Raw genomic sequence first — 24,847 nt, forward strand, 5'->3', positions numbered from 1 at the left:
CTCTACTCACTACGGACACGGATGCACCAATATCTTGCGCCACATAACGCATACTAAAACCTTGTTGCAAACGCGCAATTATGCGTGCAACTTCTACGGCCGATAAATGTCTACGCGGCATTTTGAAAATTCCGTGTCGCTTATCACACTGCGAGAAACGCCGGCGTACTAAACAAAATTTTATTGTATTGAGCATGCAATGTTTACATATGGTCATCTTTGTCTAAAAAGAGATTTTTTTTAGACTAAGACGACTATATGTTTACAGTCTAATCTATAATTCTAGGACCAGATCAGATTTGATCGGTTGATCACCTATGCTACGATCAGGTTGCAATTCCTGTCTAAAGTCCAATTTGTACACGAAACTTTTTGAGCTTTGGAACAAATTTTACAATAAACAGCAAAAGTAATCACAAAACATTTGATATTTTTGAATTCTACACTCTTTAATTATCTTAAATCAATTACCTTTCAAAATTTTTACATTTTCTAAATAATAAATTTACAATCGTTTTTCTTTGAAAAATTTTTTACTTTGGCTAAATTTTTGTGTTTATTCTAATGAATGTTACGACAGAGAACTGTCAAAATGCTGTCACATATTCGGTGTCTTATAAGGACTTTACATTATAAATAGCACGAAAATCTGCTTAAGGGGATGCTAAAGTGACCGGCGAACTCAATCGAGGTCGGTCTAGACTCTAATGGTCCTGCGACATCTGCGGCCTTCTGTGGAACTAAATGCGACATCTGCGGATCTCTGCAGAACTAAAAATGATAAATATCGATAATACCAACATTTTTATCGACATTTATCATATAAGCGTTGTTTCTCTTCTATTTTCACATGAGCTCTATTAGACAGATACTCTATTTCTTTTTGTTACATAACAAAAAGAGAAGAGAAGTAGTACAATGAAGTACAGCGTTTTATAAAAATTATATGCGTATGATAAACACTTATAGTATTGTGTCATAATTAGATAGTTCAAACGCCTCCGATATTTGGTTATAACTATTCACAGCACGATTTACAGCTGTGGCATTTTGTTATAACAAGCCAGCTCACAAAACGCCTCTGGCAATAATCAAAAATTGTTTATAACTATCCACAGCACGATTTACAGCTGTGGCATTTTGTTATAACAAGCCAGCTCACAAAACGCCTCTGGCAATAATCAAAAATTGTTTATAACTATCCACAGCACGATTTACAGCTGTGGTATTTTGTTATAACAAGCCAGCTCACAAAACGCCTCTGGCAATAATCAAAAATTGTTTATAACTATCCACAGCACGATTTACAGCTGTGGCATTTTGTTATAACAAGCCAGCTCACAAAACGCCTCTGGCAATAATCAAAAATTGTTTATAACTATCCACAGCACGATTTACAGCTGTGGCATTTTGTTATAACAAGCCAGCTCACAAAACGCCTCTGGCAGTAATTACAAATGTAATTATAATTAGAACGGTTTACCGGTCTATGGAGCAAGAAACCTTTTGATATCTCATTATAGGTTTCTTACATAACGTAGTTCGTCTTCGCAGACGATACGGCGGCTTCCCGTTGTCCTCCGCTGCCGCTACCGTTGTCGTAGTCGTTCACTAGCTATTATCACCAGCACTAACGACGACGACAACGGCGACGACGACGAGGACGACGTTGCCGTTACCGTTGTCGTGGTCGATCACTATTATCACTATCAATGACGACGACGACGACGACGACGACAACGGCAACGGCAATGGCGGCAGCGATGACGACGACGACGGCAACGGCAATGGCGGCAGCGATGACGACGACGACGGCGACGATGACGATGACGACGACGACGACGACGGCAACGGCGACGGCGACGGCGGTGACGATGACGATGACGACGACGACGGCGACGGCGACGGCGGCGACGCTGCCGCAACCGTTGTCGTGGTCGTTCACTATTCTCACTATCACTGACGACGACAACGACGACGACGATGACGACATCGCCGTCGCCGCTGCCGTGGTCGTCCATTATTATCACTATCACTGGCGACGTCGCCGTCGCCGCTGCCGTGGTCGTCCATTATTATCACTATCACTGGCGACGTCGCTGTCGCCGCTGCCGTGGTCGTCCACTATTATCACTATCACTGACAATGACGACGGTGACGACGTCGCCATTGCCGCTGCCGCTACTGTTGTCATAGTCGTTCACTAGCTATTATCACCAACACTAACGACGACGACGACGGCGACGAGGACGACGTTGCCGTTACCGTTGTCGTAGTCGTCCACTATTCTTATTATCACTGACGACGACGACGACGCTACCGCTACCGTTGTCGTGGTCGCCCACTATTGTAGTACGAACTGACTACTGCCTCTACATTATAACCTCAAACTATTGCGCGGGAACGATACGGTGAATGCGAGTGACCACGAGTGACAACGCGTCACGATGGAGACGTGAAAGAAACAAGAAAGACAGGAAAGAGACAGAGACAGACAGACAGAGAGAGAGAGAGAGAGGGGTGGGGGGGAGGAGAAAGAGATGATGCTCAGAAGTACGCGCGGAGTAAATTATCTTAATCCGTACCATGCAACGATAACAACTATATTGTCTGAACGTTTATTTCACTGCGGGTTACTCACGAATACTCAGACGTACGTGTAAAAAGAACTCTACCAGCGACAAACGGCATGAAGCACACCGCAAAGATGCCATCAGATGCCATACTACTAGAGTGGCAGTACACGCTCGCGCGTTGCGGCAGTAGGATTGTAATTTTCATACAAATTGTAGTACAATTCAGACATTCTTGAGAAAATAGTAAAATACTTTTAGCACCTATAGTACCGTTACGAAAAAAGACGTGTCAAGTTGGGCATGTAGCTCTATAGTAAAATGCGTGGCTTATACGCCGAAAGTTTCCAAGTTTGATCCCTTAGGACAATTTTTTTTTTTGTAAATCTAGTATTGAAAAAGATAAAGAAATTAAAAAATGCTGTTCTGTTATTAATTAAATTGAAATTGAACACAAAACATATGTAAAAATTGTAACACTTATTCTGACGTTCAAACACTCATTGTTAATTTTCATGGCAAATACATTTTTCGTGTTTTTGAAAAATTTTAATTTGATTGATAATAGAAAAGAATTTTTTAATTTCCTAATATTTTTTTCTAATTACGTACTTAGTGTTAAATATTTAAAAATAGTTTAAAAAATATACGTTACATAACAATTTTAAAAAATCCTACTAACTTTTATATAATTCTACATACATTATAAATAGTTGTTTTTACGGATGTATCAAAAATAATGTTTTTTACAATTATTCATATATATATAAATTAGTGAAGAATGTGACAAATGAAATCACAGATATTGTAAAAATTGTAAAAAAATTATTCTTTATACATACGTACATATAATTATTTATAATGTACGTAGAATTATATAAAAGTTAGTGGGAATTTTTAAAATTGTTACATGTATTTTTTAAACTATTTTTAATTATTTAACACTAAGTAAGTCATTATGAAAAAATGTTAGAAAATTTAAAAATGCTCTTCTATTACCAATCGAATTAAAATTTAAAAAACACGAAAGATGTATTTGCCATGAAAATTTACAATGGGTGTTTGAACGTCAAAAGAAGTGTTACAATTTTTACATATGTTCTATGTCCAATTTCCATTTAATTAATACAAATAAAGCATTTTTTAATTTCTTTATTTTTTCAATACTAAATTGTAATATATTTCATACTGCATTATTCTTACAATGGTAATTTTGAAAGAATTAAGCATTTTTGTAAACATGTATATGGATTATATTTATAAGTGCTTCATCCATAACGTAGCTATATTTTTTATCAATTTTTTCCTAATTTTGTAAATATATCATGATATAAAATTGATATATATTGTCATAGTTTTGTCAAAATACTATTTTGAAATTACATCAGCAGTTATCAATGCTTTACAAAACGTCAATACTTTTACATCTATTTTTCTAAATGTACCTACATAATTGCTGATTAAAATTGTTATGCAAGATTTTATTGTCATATAATATAATAAATGTTGTCCTATCGAGATTTTCCTACTAATATATGTAATATATGTAATATATGTAATATATGTAATATATGTTATATATATATATATATATAAAAGTAAAAAATGTATATAGAATAATACGTCGCGTGCGTGCGCGCGCGCGCGCGCGTTGCAACTCTGATCCGCGACAAGAAAATCTGAAATCGTTTCGCTAAGCTGTGCAGTGTTGCCGGCTTGTGCAGTGTTGCCGGCTTGTAATGAGAGAAATCAAGAACGCTCGAGACAGAAGAGGATAGGTCGAGAAGAATAGACTGCTTGAGAAAGAAAAAGACAGTAGAACTCCTCACGCATCTTTCTTACTTGACGCTGGGTCGAGAGAGAAAGCATGATGTGACATAGACTTATGACAACCGCGGTGTCCTCGCCGTTACGGATGTCGATCGAGTACACGTGTATTGGTCGACGATAGTTAGCGTGCACGGAGCGCCGTTCTAGGCGCTTTGTTACATCCTATTAGGGTTTTTCTACTAAAAAATATTCTCGTTTTTGTTGGCTATGGGACAAAAATTTTTCAATATTGCGGGGACTCGGCGATCTCTAATCAAAAATTTCATGATTATGTAGTATTCATTCGTAAATTTACTACATACAGCAAAACCATAGAACCGGCTATTTAGGCATTCTCGAGAAAATAATAAAATATTTCTAGCACCTATAGTAACATTACGAAGAAGAATTACTAGTTTGCATGCGTGGAAAAACATTAACTACCCAAGCAGAACAAGGAGTCATCACGACATCAAAATGACATCAAAGTGACTACATAATGATCATTAAAAGTCACTTTTCAATCAATTACGATTCATTTTAATGTCATTTTGACACAATTGTGTCAAATTAGTATGATATAAAAATTATTTTTACAACTTATATATATAACAATTTTTAAAAAATATTAGTAAGTTTATAAACGCTCTTTTATTATCAATTCAATTAAATTTTCTCAAGAATACAAAAGATATAGTCGCCATAAAAATTTACAATGAGGAACGTCAAAAAAAAGTATTAAAATTGTGACATATTTTTTGTGTCGAAATTGAAGTTAATATAATTGTAGAGAAGCATTTTTGAATTTATTGATTTTTTTTAATACTACACTTTACAAAAAAAAATCTTGTCCCGAGGAATCGAACCTGAAATCTTCAGCATAACAGTCAAGAATCATAAACATCCTCAGAGAGGTCCGTTTACAATTCTTTTTCCGTATTGATACTATAGCTGCTGAAAGTATTTTATCATTTTCTCAAGAATGCTTGAATAGTCGGTTATACACATGTGTAATAATAATAATAATGTATCTGTATTGAAAATATTTATTCATAAAATAAAAATATTTACTCATCAAAATCGATAGAAATAAAAACTATGTATAAATGAGTTTCTTTCTTTATACTTTTCTTATTTTACTTTATGTTATCTTTAGCGAAAACTGTAGTCAGTATCAGACTATGCACCATATTCGGTTTTCAATTTGCCATTCGTATAAATTTACTAAGTAATGCGCACGGTGGGATCCTCGCAAAGTGTGCGTGCACTTGTCATATGTGCTGATGTATCAATCGTGCTCTTAGATTCTACGAAATCTAAGAGCATGAATTATTATGAATCAATCAATTCGTAATGATTTTTATTGTAATGAGATGCAATAATCTCTCGTACCAAGTATATAGCGTAACTGTATACGATCCGCGAACTTTCGAATGGTAAGATTTCTACGGTACATATCTGTAAATGTATAAATGGTGTATAGCCTGATACTTAATTTATGATACTTTTGTCATTTACTCTTTAATTTTGTGTAATGAATATATTTCTTTTGAAAAATGGATGTCATAAATAGACGACAGGTTCTGCGTCCAGAGCAAAAAATTGATAGTGCACGTTTAAAAAAAATAAAGAGGGAATTTAAAAAATTAACATTTTCTAATAAGTGTTCTGTATAAAATGTTCAAGCTTTGACATGTGAAATCTGTATTCTAAAAATGAATAAATTTATGAGAAAGGTATGAGATCATGCAGTTGATGTTCCGAATCTACCCTACAAAATAATCAACTCTAAAAAAGTCTATCCTTTATTTATTTTTGTATTACGGTTGCGTTTCAAAATTCACTGTTAGTATTGTAAAACTACATTATAGGTAACGTCTACAGTATACGAAACTATAGATTTCTAGTACTAACAGTGAATTTCGAAACGCAGAATGCCAAGAAGTTCAAGCCAAAGCAGATAATCTGCTTGCAGAGTTGTATTTGACAGGAAACCTAACCTATTATCGCTTAGCTTAGATTCAATCCAATCGATCGATAAACAGATCGATTGCTTCGTCCGACTTGAACACTGCCATCTGTCAAAATACAGGGCAACTAATTTTCTCTTTCTTCTGCTGCAATCAGCTGAGATATACCGGCATCGGACCGGACATATGCTCACAAATTTTTGCAGACAAAAATCTTTTTTTTTAGACTTCTAAGCCAAATTTTGAAAAATCTACGTTGTTCCGGCATCTAATTTGGAACTCATAGTACACTCACTTTATACGAAAAGACCGTTAAATATTTGTATGAAGCGAATATTTGGCACCCGTTGACACTCTAGATTACAGAGCCAGTTAAGATTAGATAAAAAAGATATAAATTCAACGTTTTCGGCATAAAGTGAATTACTATGAGGTCCATTAATGTCTATACTTTCATTGACGAGAAGGATTTTGAAATCTGTAAATGCAATTACAAGAATTTTGTCTGCAAAAATTAATCGTGTTTAGTCGGTAAAAAAGGACCATGTTAAGCATCCCCTTAACTATATTAATGTGAATTAAAATGTCCTATTTGGAACATGATTTAGTCTACTCTCTTTTACATTATATACACTATATAATATAAAATGTATAAAATGTATTTTTTTCTAAATTTTTATCTTAAATTAAGAATTAATGTGAAATATATATGTATTTAATATAAAACTAGTATTATTTTTACAGTGAAGTCATACAATGTTCTTAAATTAAAAATTTATTAAATTAAAAGACGAATTTGTTTGTAACTTAAGACTTTTGAGACACAAAATAATATTTATACGTCTTTAAAAACAGAAACTTAAATCATACAATAAAAAATTGTCCTAAGTACTAATTAAATTACACGTATATGTAATACACAATTTATACGGTTGTAATATTATATTTCATATTATGGTAGTGTCACAGTAGCATTGCGAATGTTATAAAAGTTGCACTGTTACAAAAATGTCTTATTGCGACATTACTGTAACATAAAGTTGACATCATTAAGTGACATAATAGTGATATCACGATTAGCTTCTAATGATCTTACAATGACGTCACAATTTACTTCATGAGCCCATTGTGACATCACTATGACGTCTTTTGCTATGGAGGAAGTTATAATATATTTGTTATATCCTTTTAATTGCTCGTTTATTGATCCATCTTTCTATACTATTCCATTGTTTAGAAATGACGAGTGGATAAAATAATTGCATTAATTCTTTAACTGTATACATGGATCTAAGATTTTCGATAGAATATATTATCTTAAATTATATTGCAAAAAACATTAATTATTACAAAATACAAAACAATGTTATAAAAGCTGCTATAGCATCTTACACTTTCTACTTTGTATCTATAATATGTTTATAGTGTATCCCATCTTACCCTATCTTACTCTATTCATAGAGCAAGATAAGGAGAAATACCTGTTTAATTTTTCTTAAATAAATAAGTTAATAATTCTCAAAAGATTTTTTTCAATGATAGTTATATTGAAAGATATACGAGATGTGATCAAAAAATAAGGTGACTTTTCATTTTTATAAAAAAATATTTATTTATTCATCCAAAATTATGTTATCCCCTTCAAAATAATCCCCCTCTGATACAATGTATTTGTGCCAGCGCTTTTTCCATCCGTCAAAACATTTCTGAAATGCACTTTTGGGTATTGCCTTGAGCTCCTCCAGCGATGCAGACTTAATCTCCTCAATCGTCGCAAATCCTCGTCCTTTCACAGGCCTTTTCAATTTTGGGAAGAGGAAAAAGTCGCAAGGGGCCAAGTCTGGTGAATACAGTGGCTGAGGCATGATGATAGTATTGTTTTTGGCCAAAAAAGTACTCACTAGTAACGACGAATTTCGCTGACACACGTGTCATACCCAAAACATCCGTTAAAATTGATTGGCATGAGCCAAACGATCATTAGCTATTTCTCTAATCGTGATTCGACGATTTTTCAACATAATTTCTTTCACTTTCTGAACATTTTCGTTGGTTTTTGACATGCTGGGGCGTCCAGAGCGAGGTTCATCGTTAACATTTTCTCGGCCCTCTTGGAATAACTTATACCATTTATAAACATTTTTTTTGCTCAAAGTTGACTCACCGTACGCCACTGTCAACATTTCAAGAGTTTTTGAACACTTAATACTATTTTTTACACAAAAATTAATACAAACTCTCTGCTCCATTATTTTTAACAGCAAAAAGTTGCCGAGTACGCAAACACGAGTCTAACCTTTATGCCTCTCACATAAAAACAACACATACTATATAGTCAAAACTGTGAACATATGATCGTGACGAGTGTATCAACACAAAAAAAAAATTTTGAAATTAGAGTGTACAGAGCGCGCAAAATTCAAAAAGTCACCTTACTTTTTGATCACACCTCGTATACCCAAAGAATAGTGTACAAGTAAAGACGATTTGGTAATTATAATAAAAACATAACTTACTCATAAAATTTACCTAAATATTAACTACTCTGTCTTATTCTTTTCTAATCGAAATTTTATTAAGGTTGACACCAGTATACATGATGGTGTTAGGACTATGGTACTTAAGCTCAAAGTCGTTTGACAAGATATCGCAAGTTTACATACACGAAAGAGCGCACGAAACGTACTCAAAGTACTGGTGGAGGAATCTTTTGTATATACATAATTTATTTGGTTTAGATGCAATGGTACGAACACGTTTGATGAAATCATCTTAAAATAATACGTTTGAAAACTTTTATTTTAAAATTTTTGTCACAGTGCATGAGTTGGAGTTGGTATTTATCTGTTGATATGCAATGTTATACAATCAGTCTGATGATATTAATTTTATCAACTATGTAAGTAACCAATTGTATATTGTATGAGAAACCAGGGCTCAAAAGGCAAGTTGTCAATGCATTTTGTTTATGTATGTATAATAAAAAAAAAACAGAAAAAATTATTATAAAGTATTTCTTTTATAAGTTTTTATACTTCTGGATAACATATTTTCCCTAAATTTTATTTTTATCAAACAAGTATTTATAAGTCCTGGTTTCTTCTAGCATATTACGACTTATGTATTTCTCATATGTATTAAAATAAGTATATATTGTGAATTTCAGATACTTTAATGGCGCTGTTACGATCTTGGGTGCATTGTTGATAAGTTCTATTATTCTCACCGGTTATATTTCGTATGCTTATGAATATGTTCCAGCGTAAGTTCCTAATAACCACAATATTCCTGGAATATTATACGATAGTTATGAAGTTTATTAAAAATTAAAATAATAGGGGAGACCGGGGCAAATCGTTAGACGAGGTAATTCGATAATTGGAAATATCTTTTTATGGGTACATATTCAAAATTTACTTTAAACACTGTAAACACGTCCTAATGTAACAATGTTGCTAACAAAGATTTGTTGGTAACGGCGTCATATTGAAGTCGTAGTAGTGAAAAATGTGTTTTGCGACAGTCGAAGTAATTTTTGATAGTCGGCATTTCTTCGAAATTTAAATAAGATAATAAGGTTTTTTTGAAAACTTTGAATGTATCGTGTCCAGTTGAACGTATTTGAAACATTTCGTGTTTACTTTTTGCTGTGTGATGTCTATTTTTGTCGATCATACGCAATAATGCGCACAGGTGATGTTGGGGCTATTCGTAATACCGAGCACCGGGGCAATTCGTTAATACTGATTGCAGCGCCTAACCTAAGTTGGGTAACCCTAAAGGTCCTCGCACATGAAATGCATAACGTAACATAAGCACAACATAGGACCGATGGGCCAATGAGCATCCAGCATAACGTCGCCATATTGATTTACATAAGATTCCCATTGGTCCAAAGACCTTATGCTACGCTTATGCTCTGTTATGCATTTCATGTGCGAGGCCCTTAACCCTTCGGCTGTGTTACGAACGACTGCGCTACGCAGAGTTAAACATTGAGGTAAAGTTCTTTATTGATTTAGTTCAAACTTGATAATATTGTGTCTTTTAGTACATAGAACATGAATATGAATATAAAATCGTCGCTCTTAAGCAGATAAAAAATTATAAAGTGTTAAAGATTGACACTTGTGAGGTTAGGAAATCTGTCACACCGATGGCATAAAAGAACATGTGAATGTGTATGTTTGCATTTGTTTTTTGTATACCTACATCCTTTTTTAAATAAAAGAAAGTCTTAACAACAGCTTTTTTACAGACTTTCAACTTAAAATACAAATTTCGGGATATTCCCGGACTAGTTACGAATTACCCCGGGCGTGGGGCTATTCTTAATTCTTGACATTGGTCGACATTTTTATATGTACTTTAAAGCAAGTACATTTGTTCTATTTATATCGGCATTGTGAAGGGGAAGGTTCAACCTTTCAAACCGGCTCATGTTTTTTTTTTTTTTATTAATGTAGGACTCAGGAGACACTAAAGAGAAAAGGTCTAACGATTTGCCCCGATCTCCCCTATATATTAATATAATATTCCGAAGATATTATTCAATATTTTTAATAAGGTACCTAATAATGCCTACTTAATTTATTTCTTTTATAAACTTTATTTATAAAGATATTAAAATAAATTAAGTAAAAATAAAATGTTTATTTCAATTAATCACCAAAATAAATTTATTTTTTATATAAAACATTTTTAAATAAATAAAAAAAGAATTTTCTTTAAACTCTGGCATTCGGCCTTATTAAATGCTTATGTTTTTAATAAGGCCCAAATTAAAAGTAATTTGAAAACAATAAAGGAATCAAACATTTACCATATCACTTTTAAGATAATTATTAATTACAAAAATAAAATCCTTTAGAGTCTATTATACTTCTAAACATTACAATTATCATTAATTTCATCTATAATTAATTTTTAACTTTAAAAATTTTTTAGCCATTCGAGTGCAATTTAATTTAATTTCTGAAAAGTTAACGTCATTGAATATCGTTATCATCTATTGCAAGCCACATGCATAATATAATAAATAAATGACAATAAACAAACAGTACAATAAACGTCATACCAATAAACACATAAGTAGGTCATATTTAATAATACTTTATACAAAATATACTTATTCCAAAAATTTGATATTATATGTATTTGTTTTCTTCCAATAGTTAGAAAGTTGAATAATATTATAATATGTTGTAATAAACCCTAAAATAATGTATACTTATTAAACTTACAACAAATTTTTATGTAAACGGTTGATTTACCCACTTTGTTACAAGTTTTTGTTGCACTGAATAAACGTGTTGCTACCGGTATTAATTCTTCAATCCCTCTTTACCTACTTCCTACAATACATCTCTTAAACACATGTTTCAAACATAAAACGCGTTTTTAAATGATAAATTTAAAAGTGGGCCTTATTTAGTACTGTGTCTTATTCGGCTCAGTTACCTTATTACTTTAATATTAGGGGAATATTGTATTAATGTTATGTATCCGTTTTTACTTAATATTCGTGATACATTGTTTAAAAATTTGTGGAATATTATGAAAATATTATACAAATATTATTTTGATAAAAAATTAATGCGAAATGTTGTGCATAAAATATTCATAAACATTGTAATTATTATTTAAAAGTTATAATATTACCAATAATTTAAAATATTAATGTAAATAATGTATACGATGTGAGAAATAAATAATATTATTTACTTTTCACATCGTATTCATATAATATTAACAGAAGTAAACACTCTCGATAATATAATCACATTTTAATAATATTTAAGAAATATTTAATATTATATAATATTGTCGCTCTCATATGGTTATTAAAATATTGTGTGTATTAAGAAAAATTATTTACTAAAACTTCTTATTGTTGTAGACTTAATGAATTATATCGACACGCGGATATCTTATACATACCACCATGGATGAGAATAAATTCATATATTATTGGTGTAATCACTGGATATATTTTAATAAAATTAAATAATAATTTGCTCTGGAAAAAGGTTAAGTATTATTTTTAATATATTGAAAGCAATAGATATTGAAAAAATAGGTAATGAAATAATTATGGAATATGTAAACTACTAATTATTTATTAACTTTTGTAAATTTATTAATACCTAATTATTAATACCTAATATAATAATGCGTAAATAAAGATCTGTTATAATAATTTGACATTTTATTTTGTTTTATTTCAGAAAGTTATAATTCTGTGTTGGTGCGCCTTTTGTTTTGCTAGCGCATGTAACGTTTTTATTTTATTTCTGATCTACGAGCAATACATATCCGTTTCAATTATTGCTGTATATCTTGCTCTACAAAAAATGCTTTATGCCATGGGTGTAGCTTGGATTGTAATAGCGTGTTCTACTAAACACGGAGGTATGTTGAGTAATGTATAAATTCATTAATATGTAAATTTATATTATCAAAATAATAGATGTTCTATAGGATAAGGTTGCCGAAATTGCACCATTTTTGACATAAAGGTTTATAACTAAGGAAATATGAAGAATATCTTTAATTATCTTACGTCATAATAAAGTACAACATTTTTCCTTTCATATTTATTTTTTTTCAGAATTTTATGTATTGTCATAAATTTTTAAATGACTATTTTTAAGAAGTCTTCAAATAGTGCAATTTAAACAACGGGTCTCCTATATCGCACCACAGGTTAATATTACTCTTCCTAGAGTAAAACGACACTTTTTTTATTAAATTCTTCCTTCTCGAGCAAAAATGCATTAGATAAGCATAATTTTATTAATGCTGGAGATAAATACCGTAAACTAAACATAATTTCTGTCAATGTCATCATTTTGATAATTTTTCAATAATATCTTAATGACATTGTTACATTATGGCAATATTGTTATAATGTATGCTTGTATGATTATTATATTTGATTTTATGTATATAACCACGGTCAAAGCAATGGTGCGATTTAGGAAACCAAGACATGGTGCGATTTAAAAGACTAAAACATTGTATAAAACTTTATTTATTTAATTTACAAATAAAATTACAAAGTTATTTGAACTTTGCTAATCTAATTTTAATAATATTGTGATTATTACAAATTATTGAAATTTTGATTATTTATTTTTTGCAATTTAGCTACGAAATGTGTTGAAAAATAGCAACAAAGTTACCATTTTCTTTTAAATATTAATTACAAAATACTATTATTCTTAACGTGTTGAGTTCAATAGAGGATAATGATAATGTTATGTAGTTACCAAATAATCCTGCAAAAAAGTGTACAAGTACTGTAGTTGAATTTATACGCAAGGTAGTGCAATTTAAGAGCCTAGCCGGTGCGATATTGGCAACCTTACTCTATATGTATACAAATACATATATAAAGAAAAAGAGACTACTATGACTGTAGACGTTACGGCTACTCGTATTATTTTCATTATTGGGTGACATGTATTCTATTTATAACTAAATCAGTTTTTTATAATTATTTTTAGGCTAATCATATTACCACCACTTTTTTTCTTCCACAGATTATGCAGTGCGTTACATTTTTATAAATGTAACGCACTGCGTAATTATCCTAAAAAGTAATAAATATTTCATTATTTGGAATGCAAAATCTGTTAAACAACATTGAACATAATCGAGTTTAATATAAAATATTGATTATAAATAAAAATATTCAACAAAATAAAAATGAATGCCATATTATCCTCTTCTTCTCTAATGTATATCAATATAAATACAGAATAAACGTAATTTATAATAAGCTGTTACTTTTAAAGTGCGCATTATAGCAAAAATTATTTGGGATAAAAAGTATATGATATGAAAGGAGATAAAAATGGTAAAATTAATTTTTTCTCTCTCAAAGATATTGATCTATTAAAATCTTATTAGAAATTATCACTATTTTTGTAAATGGAATTATCTGGAATTTTCTTTATATAATATTAGGTACTTGCAAAAGTTTGTAAGATTACATGTAAATTGTGCATAAGCTACACATGGCAATTTGATAATTATTTACGTTTAAATTGTTTTTTTTTTAATGTTAATTTTAATGTTAATTTAACATTGATAATTAATAATTTATACTTTTGAACAAAATATCACATTTAATGCAATTAAAGTTGAAACCAGATAAAATTCAATTTCGCCGTACAAAAATAGATTGTTACATGAGTGGACTATTACATTAGTAGAATTATTTGATTATTCAATCGCAGTTTTTTCACGGATTATTGAAGAAAGCTATAAGATTATTGGGAGAACCATTCAGATATAAACTATTAAATGGATTTTGATGGAAACCTATAAGCAAAGAAATATTGTTTTAACATTTAAAAAAATATTTTTTTGTAATGAAAAACGAATATTTTCAAAAACATTAAATTTAATGGAATAGATTATCTTATTTTTATTTAAAAAATATTTTAATAAAAAATATTTTAAAAAATATTTTCTTAAGATTAAATAAAGTAGAAATAAAAATGTTCTGTCGGAAAATATATTTCGATATAATTTCTTTTTATATTTTAGCGTAACAAGCATTTTTATATTTAAATCTAAGCAGCTCACTTCGTTGATGTTTCAAACCCAAATAATTCATTTTTCTTTTATTTTCCGTGCGTGTAGACCCCGTGAAGTCTTTTGTCATTACAACCGCTTATTTGAAATTGTATTCAGATTTCTCTCATCTCGAATATTAAATATTTTAATAATTATAATCGTGTCTTAACTGCGTTTTATTGAGCGAAAACTATTTCGCAATCTACGTCTCTACAACATGTTCTTTAAAGTAAAAAATATTCTGGTATCTTTTTTCTCACTTCTGTGAAACCTAGTATTATCAAGAGGCGCGGTCGCGTCTCGTGCCAATTCAAAAAAAAAAGCGAGAAAGACCGAAGCCTCTTTTACGCGAGACAGCGAGTTCAAGCATAACGAGATTATCAGATCTCAGCAACGGCTTATCCGATCAAGTTCAAAGTCGTCTCATTCGATAGCTTAGGAAAAATTGCATATATAAAAGTGTTTTTATTTTTTCTCTCCGTGCCGTACAAGCGGAGATATCGCGATGCAAATTCTAATCTCTACATTTTTCTGTAAGATACGTCTCCTTGGTCGTCGCCCTCAGGAATTCTCCCTTTCACATTTTCGACACAGTGTGGCGCTCGCTACTACACTATCAGCATCTATGCGGTCACGTGATGCACCATGTGATGTGCATCACGTGACCGCGATCATGATTACGCGTATGACAGGTTTCCTAACCTGTAACCTGAATCGTCAATAATATCTCGGTTTGCGGGGCAAACGACACATTTTTCTGCCGAATTCTTTCGCGTGGTGCAAAAATGCGTTGAATAAGCCTATTATTAATGAATATGTGCAGTTAAAAATATATATTTTGCATTAACTAGAGTCAATATTATTATATATTATACTCCTACGAGTGCTACGTATAAAATTTTTTGAGTGTCATAAGAAGATATGATTTACAAAGTGCACATGAATATGGTAATGAAACGAGGTTAATTAGATCGGATGCACCTTATTAAATCTATTTTTATCTTGCTATCTTTCTCCAATGCATATTTACCTTTCTCAGCAAAAATGTAGTTTGCTTTCTCGGGTCTGCCTCTAAGTCATGCTTTTTTAATTCTAGCCTTAATGTAAATGTATATTTTTAATGAATTGGCGTTTGAAACAAGTATCAAATAATTGAATAAAGATATAAAAATGATTCCAATGCCAACTTGTAAAATTACACATATTTTTATATCTTTATTCAATCATTTGACACTTGTTTCAAACGTCAATTCATTCAAAATATACATTTACATTATGCTAGAGTTAAAAAAGTATGACTTAGAAGTAGACCTAAGAAAAAGCAAACCACATTTTTGGTGGAAAAAATATGCATTGGAGAAAGATAGAAAGATAAAAATAAATTTAATAAGGCTCATGCAATCTAATTAGCTATGTTTCATTATCATATTCATATGCACTTTGTCAATCATATCTTATGACACTTGAAATATTTTATACATAGCATTCGTAGGAGTATAATATAATATTGACTCTAGTTAATGCAAAATATATATTTTTAACTGCATATATTTATTAATAATATACTTATTCAACACGTTTTTGTACGAGACAAACGAATTCGGCTGAAAAAAGTGCATAATATATAATCTTGTCTATACAAGAGACATATTATTTATTGTGGATGGGAGTTGAGGTTAATTATATTCACGTAAGCAGTTTTTGATTTGCTTGGTGTATATATATATATATAGGTATATATGTATGTGTATATATATTGTCACGCACTTTTCGGACGCCGGAGAGCAACGGCGAAGTGCGCGATCAAACAAGGTAGCGGAGACGCTACACGAAGCGCGCGCGAGAGCGACGAGAATAATGACAGCTAGATTCCAACCAGATCGCGAAATTGGGCGCCAGACGCGATTACGCCGGTCGCGTCGCCGGGTTCACTTTTCCACGCTAAACGCCAATTCGTATCACGCGATAACTCGTTACACAAAAACGGAATCGTCGCTCGCACGCGGCCAGCTAGCTCCTCTAACCGGTAGAGGGGCGGGGTAGCGGAGACAGGGACGAAGCGGCTCTCTTACTGGAGGAGACGGGTAGGCGAGAAATTAAGCACGATCAGGCTGATATAACAGAGAGAAATAACATGTATTGTAGCATAGGACGGAGACAGAGTAGAATCAAACGCAACGAAATCATCAGTCGACGCAAGCAAAGAACGGAAAAGATAAAGAGAGTTAACGAAAACGAATAAGCGGAACGCGAAAATTTACTTAAGTACTACAATGCTTACGCTAGCGGCGCGAACAGCGACGGTTGGTCCCGCGCGGAACGAGACAGCCAATCACGCGCGCTCTGAACAGCGCGGCGAGAACATACTCGGCGAACTCTCGCTAACGGACCGCAATTAATTCAAACGCAATGCGATCCGAAATACCCGGTGACGGCAATGCCGTCGTCGCGGTCACAATGCACAATTCTCGCGAAGACGCGCGACACGACAACGCACCGATAACGCGGACGGTCGTGTGATCACGGCCGTAACACGACTCGCGCACGTGCGCGAGGGCTTTGCGGCTTCCCGTAAAGCCGGTCGCTCGCGAACTTCTACGGCGGGACAGTCAACGTACACGCGGCAGCCGACAGCTGGGTGCCTCTACAAGGTCTCACGCTTGAGGTGGAGAGCCGACCAAACACCAAGAAGCAAGGTGCGTTCAATCGCCACGCGGCGGACGCACTCGCACACGAACCTAATGGCTCCACCTCAGAACGCGAGCCGGTCGACACCGACAGCTCGTGGCTTCACACGAAGGTTAGAGGGTCACCTCGACTTCCGCACGGTCCTCCTTCGGGTCCTCGGGTGTCCTCAACTCGCTCGCCAAGGCCGGGCACTCCTTCCGATAGCAGACAGGCCGATAGCTGACCGATATCTCGCACTCGCTCGCTCGTTTCCACACACGCACGCAGTCGGACGGGTCGCACGCAAAAGCCGAGAGGATCGCGCTCGATGCGCGATCGATGAGCGCTACCCCTCCTACAGGGTGCGCGATATCCTTGCGCCTAGCGGCGCGGCCTATCAGCGGCCGCCCTTATCTAGCCGTGACGTCACGGCAGCGCAGTGTCGGGTCTCCGCAGGTGTCGTGCGGTCCCCGTCGGCATCCGACATCCTCGTTGTTCTCGTCGTTCCTGCGGACGATCGCAACAGAATTTCCCCGCAACGATTCTTCGCCGCTACCATTCTCGGCGGACAGCCGGCATTCGACGGCCCTACTCCTGGCCGTTCGTCCGCCCTGGCCTGTCCCTCGGCTGCGCCAATTGCGAGCCTCTTTTGCGTGGCGCATCGCTGTCACCACGTCGAGTCTCGTCCTTCTCTCCGTCGGTTTTCCGTGCGCCGGCCCTGGACGATCGCCTTCTCCTTGTCCTGCGGCTGCCCATCCTCCTCGCTGCGGCTGGTCCTTAGGCGACGTTTGTCGGGGTGCCCGCGGATACATGAAATGAGCCGCGAATAAATAAATAAAACCATTACGCGCCGCAGTCCCGCCGGAGATCTCGCTCTCTCGCTGAGTGCCCGACCCGGCCCCACGCGCCTCCCTGCGCTATGCTCAGGCGGAGGACGAAGTGGCGAGGCAGATAAAACTGCCACGTCACAACCCCCCCATGCCAAGCGGGACCGTGCCGGTCCAGATGCCCCTCTGCAGCCACGAGCTACCGAGGAAGGCGCCTCAGAGCGACCGAAATCTCCAGTCTGTCGGCTGCGATATCACCAAAAAAAAATCAAACGGCACAACACCAAAAAAAATTCTTACCGGTTCGCAAAGAAAAGAAAATGGTTAACCAACCCAAAACGGTGACCATACCAAACAACAACAAAAAATCGTAACTGTTAGGACGCGACCAGGGGGACATGGTCATCCCCTGGCTATTCGCTCTTTCCTCTCGCGGTCCCGCCGCTTCCGGTCCCGGACGATCGGCTCCAACGCGCTCCTAAGTCTAGCGTGCGCTTTCGCGTCGGCGACCGGAGGGGATATGGGGAACGGAGACGGAGCAGGGCGCATTCACACCAAAACCCAAGACAGCAACGTATACAAAATAAGCGTTTATTAAGCCCCTCGCCAATCAACAAAACACAAGAAAGGAACACCCATGGGAAGCAAAAACAAAAAAAACTAATACCCACTTGGGTATGGGCGGCCGATAGCCGCGACAAGAGAACGGGAGGGATCGGTCTTGCCTTCCCCCAAACACAAAAAAAGTTAGGCGCTACGGGTCCGGCATCCTACGGAGTCCTCCGCTTGGGCTCCCCCGGGGCTCCCCCGCTGTACCGGGGCGCTTCCCGCCCGTCGTGGCTCCCGTCCGGTCGTATCGGGCCTTGGGCCAGCCACCCCTCGCGGCAGCGGGGACACTCGTTGACGCCGGTCCCCGGACGTCCGCACCGGAAGCAATATCGGCGGCCCCGCGGTCTCGGGCACCGCCACGCAAAATGGTCGAGGGCGTCGCAGTTCCAGCACCTCTCCCGGTCTGGACTCGGCGCCCTCCGATGCGCCTCGGCGTTCCTCCGTTCGGCGTCCGGACTCCGCGACGTTGAGCGCGCGACCTCCCCGCACCCGCACAGGCGCACCTGCAGGCCGACGTTGCGCCGGTAAGGGTCGGTGCTGGTGCCGACGTCCCTCCAGCTCGGCCCCACTTGCAGGCCGATACCCCTGTGGCGTGGGTCCACCTGCAGTCCCACGTCGCGCTGCTGGGGCTCGACCTGGACCCCGATATCGCGTGGTGGCAGCAGCTGCCGCACCACGATATCACACGGCGTCGGACGCCGCCTGCGCTCCTCCACATAACGGGCCAGGTCCTCCCAAAATCCCGGGTGATGGCGGGAGATCCATTCGAACAGCTGGGCCCACCGCCACTCGAAGTCCGCGTCCGCCTGCGCGTCCATCCTCCTAGGCATCCAAAGGCTCATGGTATGGCTTGAGGTCTTTCACGTGGACCTTGCCAACTATCCCACCCGTTAGATTAGCCAACTCGTAGACCACTGGTGAGAGAATTCTTCGAACAATGAACGGGCCATGGAACTTCTTGGCCAGCTTCGCTGAGAAGTGTTGTGCGCCGGCTGATAACACGTGGTACCTCTTGAGTACCTGTTCGCCTACATTAAATGTGACTTCGCGCCTGTGCCGATTATAATACTTAGATTGCCGCTCTTGCGCGGCTTCCAAGTTTTCCGCGACCCACTCCCGTAACGCGCCCATCTTCCCCATATGTTCGCGCCACTCGACGGGGTTCGCTTCCTCTATCTCGACACCGACGTCGTCCTGTTCGCGATGCAAGCTGACCGGTAGCGGTTCTCGGCCGTAATTAAGAAAGGCGGGGGTAGCTTGTAGAGACGTATGGTGTGCGGAATTGTACGCAAATCGAAACTCGTTAATGTGCACGTCCCACTCGCGGTGATCTCGCTCTACAAAAGCGGTGATCATGGTTTTCAAAATGTGGTTCACCCGTTCGACTGGGTTCGCCTGCGGGTGATAAGGCGGCATTGTCGTATGATAGATCCCATACTGTTCCGACATCGCGCGCAAATCCCGATTTATGAACTCTGTCCCGTTGTCAGTTAGTAATACGCGCGGCGCGCCCCAACGAAATATCACCATCTCCTCGATCGCCTCTCTAATCCGTCGACCGGTAGCCTTACGAAGTGGGCAGCACTCTATCCACTTCGTAAATAAGTCCTGCATTACGAGTAAGTATGCGTGACCGGACTTACTCGTCGGCAACGGTCCCATAATGTCCGCGGCAACCACCGTCCACGGCGACTCTATCACGCGCTGCCCCATCAATCCGGCCGGTACGTCTTGTTCAACCTTGACCCTCTGACATACGCCGCAATGTTTAACGTAATTTGCGATATCCCTTAGCATGCGCGGCCAATGGTACCGTGTCGCGATACGCTGGTACGTTTTTTCTACCCCCAAGTGACCGGCATGCGGTGGATCGTGACTTTCCCGAATGACGGCGCGGCGCGATTCCCGAGGCAACACGCGTTTCCATCTATCTCGATCTTCCACGACCTCCGACATCAAGCGCGATTTTCTAAAGTACATTTCGCCGTTAAGTATTCGCCATTCCGGGTAACGTCGCGGGTGGCGCGTTATTTCCTCGACCCTCGAGTTATACCACGCGTCATTCGTCACGATAGCGGCGCAAAAGTCGGTGTCCTCGTCCTCGTAAAGTCGTGACAGCGCGTCCGGTACATGGTGCATCGCACCCTTTCTATGTTCGATCACGTACTCATACTCGAGGAGCTCGAGTGCCCACCGCGCTAGACGAACAGTCGGGTTTTTTAAATTGTGTAGCCACCGAAGGCTACTATGATCTGTTATAATCGTAAACCGATATCCTTCTAAATAGGGACGGAACTTTTTGACAGCCCACACGATAGCCAGACATTCCAATTCCGTGGTGGAATATTTTCTTTCCGCGTCCGATAACGCGCGGCTTGCATAGGCAATTACATGTTCCGCGTCCCCGTTTTTCTGCGCCAATACCGCGCCTAATCCTACTGAACTTGCATCTGTTTGCAGCAAAAATGGTAAATCGAAATCCGGACACGATAGCGTGGGTGGGGTGGTCAAACAGAATTTAATTGACTCAAAAGCTTGCTTTTGAGTCTCCCCCCACACCCAAGAGCGATTCTTCTTCAAAAGACTCGTAAGCGGTTCCATCTGCGTCGCGCATTGCGGTATAAATCGCCTATACCAGGACGCCATTCCGATGAAATGACGCAATTGTTTAACGTTTCGCGGCGGAGGATACTGAACGATAGCGGCGGTCTTATCTGGATCGACCGTTAACCCTTCGCTTTGCACGAGAAAGCCCAGGTACTTTACTTGAGATCGACAGAATTTACTTTTCTCCGGGTTAATCGTGAGCCCCGCGTCTCTAATACGCGCAAATACTTTGCCCAACCACGTAAGATGTTCTTCAAAAGTCCGCGTCACGACCACGATATCGTCGAGATACGCGAAGGCGTGCGGTTCCATCTCTGGACCTATTAAACGATCTAAAAGCCTCTGAAACGTTGCGGGCGCTCCCGTTAGGCCATACGGCATCCGCGTAAATTGAAAAAGTCCCTTACCCGGTACCGTAAACGCGGTGTACTCTTTACTACCTCTCTCTAACGGGATCTGTAAGTAAGCTTGGCTAAGGTCGATGGTCAAAATGTAACCGGCCGGTCGAAGTTTATCCAAAATCGCGTTCATATATGGTAAGGGGTACGCGTCTTTCTTCGATACCTCGTTTAACCGGCGAAAATCCAAACAAAAGCGGTACGTGTTGTTCGGTTTCTTAATCATGACGATGGGCGTCGACCACGCGCTATTCGAGGGCTCGATAATACCGGACTCAAGCATCGAATCGACTTCCGCATAGATCGCTTCTTGTACCCTAGGCGACACGGGATAATAACGCTGTTTAATGGGCGCGTGCCCGCCGACATCTATACGGTGTTCCGTCAGCGACGTCGCTCCGAGTTTCGCGGGCACCCCCGGTATCTCCGACGCCAAAAACTCCGATAACCGCGCGCTCTCCCCGGCCGATAGCTCTTACAGGCCGCCTGGCTGCGCCGTATCGGCGCGGACGGTTGGCGTTTCCCCCTCGCTCGAAGAGTGTCCAACGATATCGGTCGCTTCTTCAGGCGCCGAATCTCGCGAGCTCCCCTCCCGATCCGTGGGGTCCCCTTCCGTCCCCCGCTCCGGCCCAGAGTCCCCGCGCGCGAGTGCGGCCGAGAGCGAGCTCGTGGTTTCAATCTCCAGGGGATATTGTCGCGTAATATCATCCGCGAATCCCCACGTACTTCCCGTAAAATTAACCATAACACCGAAGGCTGTCAAAAAGTCCATACCCAATATACACGGTAACGCTAACGTCTGCAACGCGTACACGCTCAAGGTACGCGTGCGGTTTTCAATTTCGAGAGGTACCTCGACCTCCCCCCTCACCCGCGTCGTCTGGCTGGTCGCAGTCGTCACGCGGCGGTCCCTAGCCCGACGAAACCGATATCCCAACGAGTGCACTAATTCAATAGCCGCCGGACCTAAAAACGTACGACTCGACCCGGAATCCAATAGAGCGCGAATCTCATTACCCGCTACCTTGACGCGAATGAAAGAGAGGCACGATTCTCTCGCCCCAAACGAATTACAAACAAAATCTGCGCATACCGGTATCACTACACTATTGGGGGATGCATTGCCAGGAGTCGCGTTTCCCCCTTCGCCGACTCCCTTAGGCGTTTCCCGCACAATCTGGGCACGTACGCAACGTCACTCCCGCCTTGCCGCACCGATAGCAATGAGTGCGCGGAGCGGATTTACAGTCACGCGCAAAGTGGCCCGTCTGATCGCAATTCCAGCATTTGCCGGGATTGCTACGGTGCACACTTGTAGACGAGGTGGCGGTCGAAGGACCCGCCACGGCGGTGGTCGACGGCGCGGTTGTCGCAGCGTCGCTGCGAGCCTTCGCCTTTTTCCCCCTCCCCGCGCGCGGCGCTCCCTCATTCTCACCTAAACCCGATATCTCTAATGCCGCGAGAGTGTCATTCAATTTTCCGCCGCGTCCCCCCTCCTTTGAAGGACGATAGGCTAGATCGGGGAATAGCGATCGCTCCGGCGGCGGAGGTGCTCGATAACTTAAGGCGGCCCGACAACAACTTTCCGCTCGCGCCGCCAATAACTCGAGGGAATCTAAATCGGTGACCGAATCGCGCGGCACCATGGTCTGCAAGCGCGGCAACATGTGGCGGTGTGCGTAACCGATTTTCTCTTCCTCACCCCACGGGGGTGAGAGACGGTCGAAAAGCGCATTTAGGCACGTTAAATAGTCCACGACCGTTTCGCGCTCGCCCTGGGTACGCCGCATAATTTCATCCCGCAAGGCGAACTGGAAGTCGGGATCCCCGAATCGCGCACGCCACGCCGCCTTGAACGTAACCCACGTCGTTAACTTCGTGCGCTTAGCACGGAACCAGTGAAGCGCGACACCCGATAGAAAGAACGGTAGGCATCGCAAGATGTCGGTATCCTCGACCGGTATCAACTCGCGACCCTCCTCAATTCGCAACAGAAAAGTTTCCGCGTCTTCCCCTCGCGCGCCGGAAAACTTTAGATTCCAACGCCGCATGATGTTGTAAGCGGCGGCCGCGTCGCTCGATCCCGGTGGTCGACGTCCCCCGCCTCCCCCGGACGCGTGAACGCTCGCCAGCGGCCTCATCGCGGCCTCGAAGGGACTGTCTGGTCGCGGTACCCCCTCCTCGGGGAGATTCAAATGCCCGTAATCCGGTAACCCTTGCGCGCCGTCCGCGCCACCGACCGATTTGCCTACACGCGTCGTCCGCGTGTGGCGCAATAATCTCAACGCGAGCGCGGCTTGAGAACCCTCGGTTGAGAGCCCCTGCTCTTCCAGCGCGGCAATTAATTGTTCGAGGGTGGCGGTAAAAATCCACTCGTCGTCGTACTTAGTCAAACTCATTTTCAAGCGATGTTGCCCCCCCGCACGACCGACTGATTTCTACACGCGCAATTGTACGGCGATATCTCACGAAAACGACAACGATAGCCGAAGCGAAAATTAACGGTCACTCAAAGCGTAGTCTAAGATCCCAAAATATTTGCGACACTCGAACGCGCAAACACGGCACGATACTTCAACAGCACGCCCTCCCCCTAAATTCCTCGGCGTGTTTACCTCGACGCCAAGCACTATAATCGGCACTGAGCAGCAAATTCCACCGTCACGAAATAGTATTCGCAAATATTCACTGATCAAACAAGACGGACTGTTCACGGCCTTGCTCGCCGATATCAAGTCACAAGATCGTAAATAATAATGTCAATCGTGAATTCTCAAAATCGCAACTCACAGCTTGAGAAG

The 24,847-nt window shown here is 39.5% G+C and overlaps 2 protein-coding genes across 2 annotated transcripts in view; both read left to right on the forward strand.

The window, feature by feature from the left end:
* Nucleotides 1-24,847, forward strand: part of LOC105204756 (nose resistant to fluoxetine protein 6) — a 38,133-nt gene that overhangs the window by 8,982 nt on the left and 4,304 nt on the right. The window contains exons 9-13 of the mRNA XM_039457227.1: nucleotides 8,933-9,098; nucleotides 9,172-9,251; nucleotides 9,519-9,614; nucleotides 12,252-12,381; nucleotides 12,580-12,763. Coding sequence (XP_039313161.1) covers nucleotides 8,933-9,098; nucleotides 9,172-9,251; nucleotides 9,519-9,614; nucleotides 12,252-12,381; nucleotides 12,580-12,763 — 656 coding nt within the window. The remainder of the gene's footprint in view (nucleotides 1-8,932; nucleotides 9,099-9,171; nucleotides 9,252-9,518; nucleotides 9,615-12,251; nucleotides 12,382-12,579; nucleotides 12,764-24,847) is intronic.
* LOC120359512 lies at nucleotides 1,817-3,057 on the forward strand. Its single transcript, XM_039457241.1, has 2 exons — nucleotides 1,817-2,012; nucleotides 2,065-3,057. Exons 1-2 carry the CDS (start codon nucleotides 1,821-1,823, stop codon nucleotides 2,194-2,196), a joined length of 324 nt encoding a protein of 107 aa, XP_039313175.1. The 5' UTR covers nucleotides 1,817-1,820; the 3' UTR covers nucleotides 2,197-3,057.

Source organism: Solenopsis invicta, chromosome 14 (genome assembly GCF_016802725.1).
Source record: "Solenopsis invicta isolate M01_SB chromosome 14, UNIL_Sinv_3.0, whole genome shotgun sequence".
Taxonomy (NCBI): domain Eukaryota; kingdom Metazoa; phylum Arthropoda; class Insecta; order Hymenoptera; family Formicidae; genus Solenopsis; species Solenopsis invicta.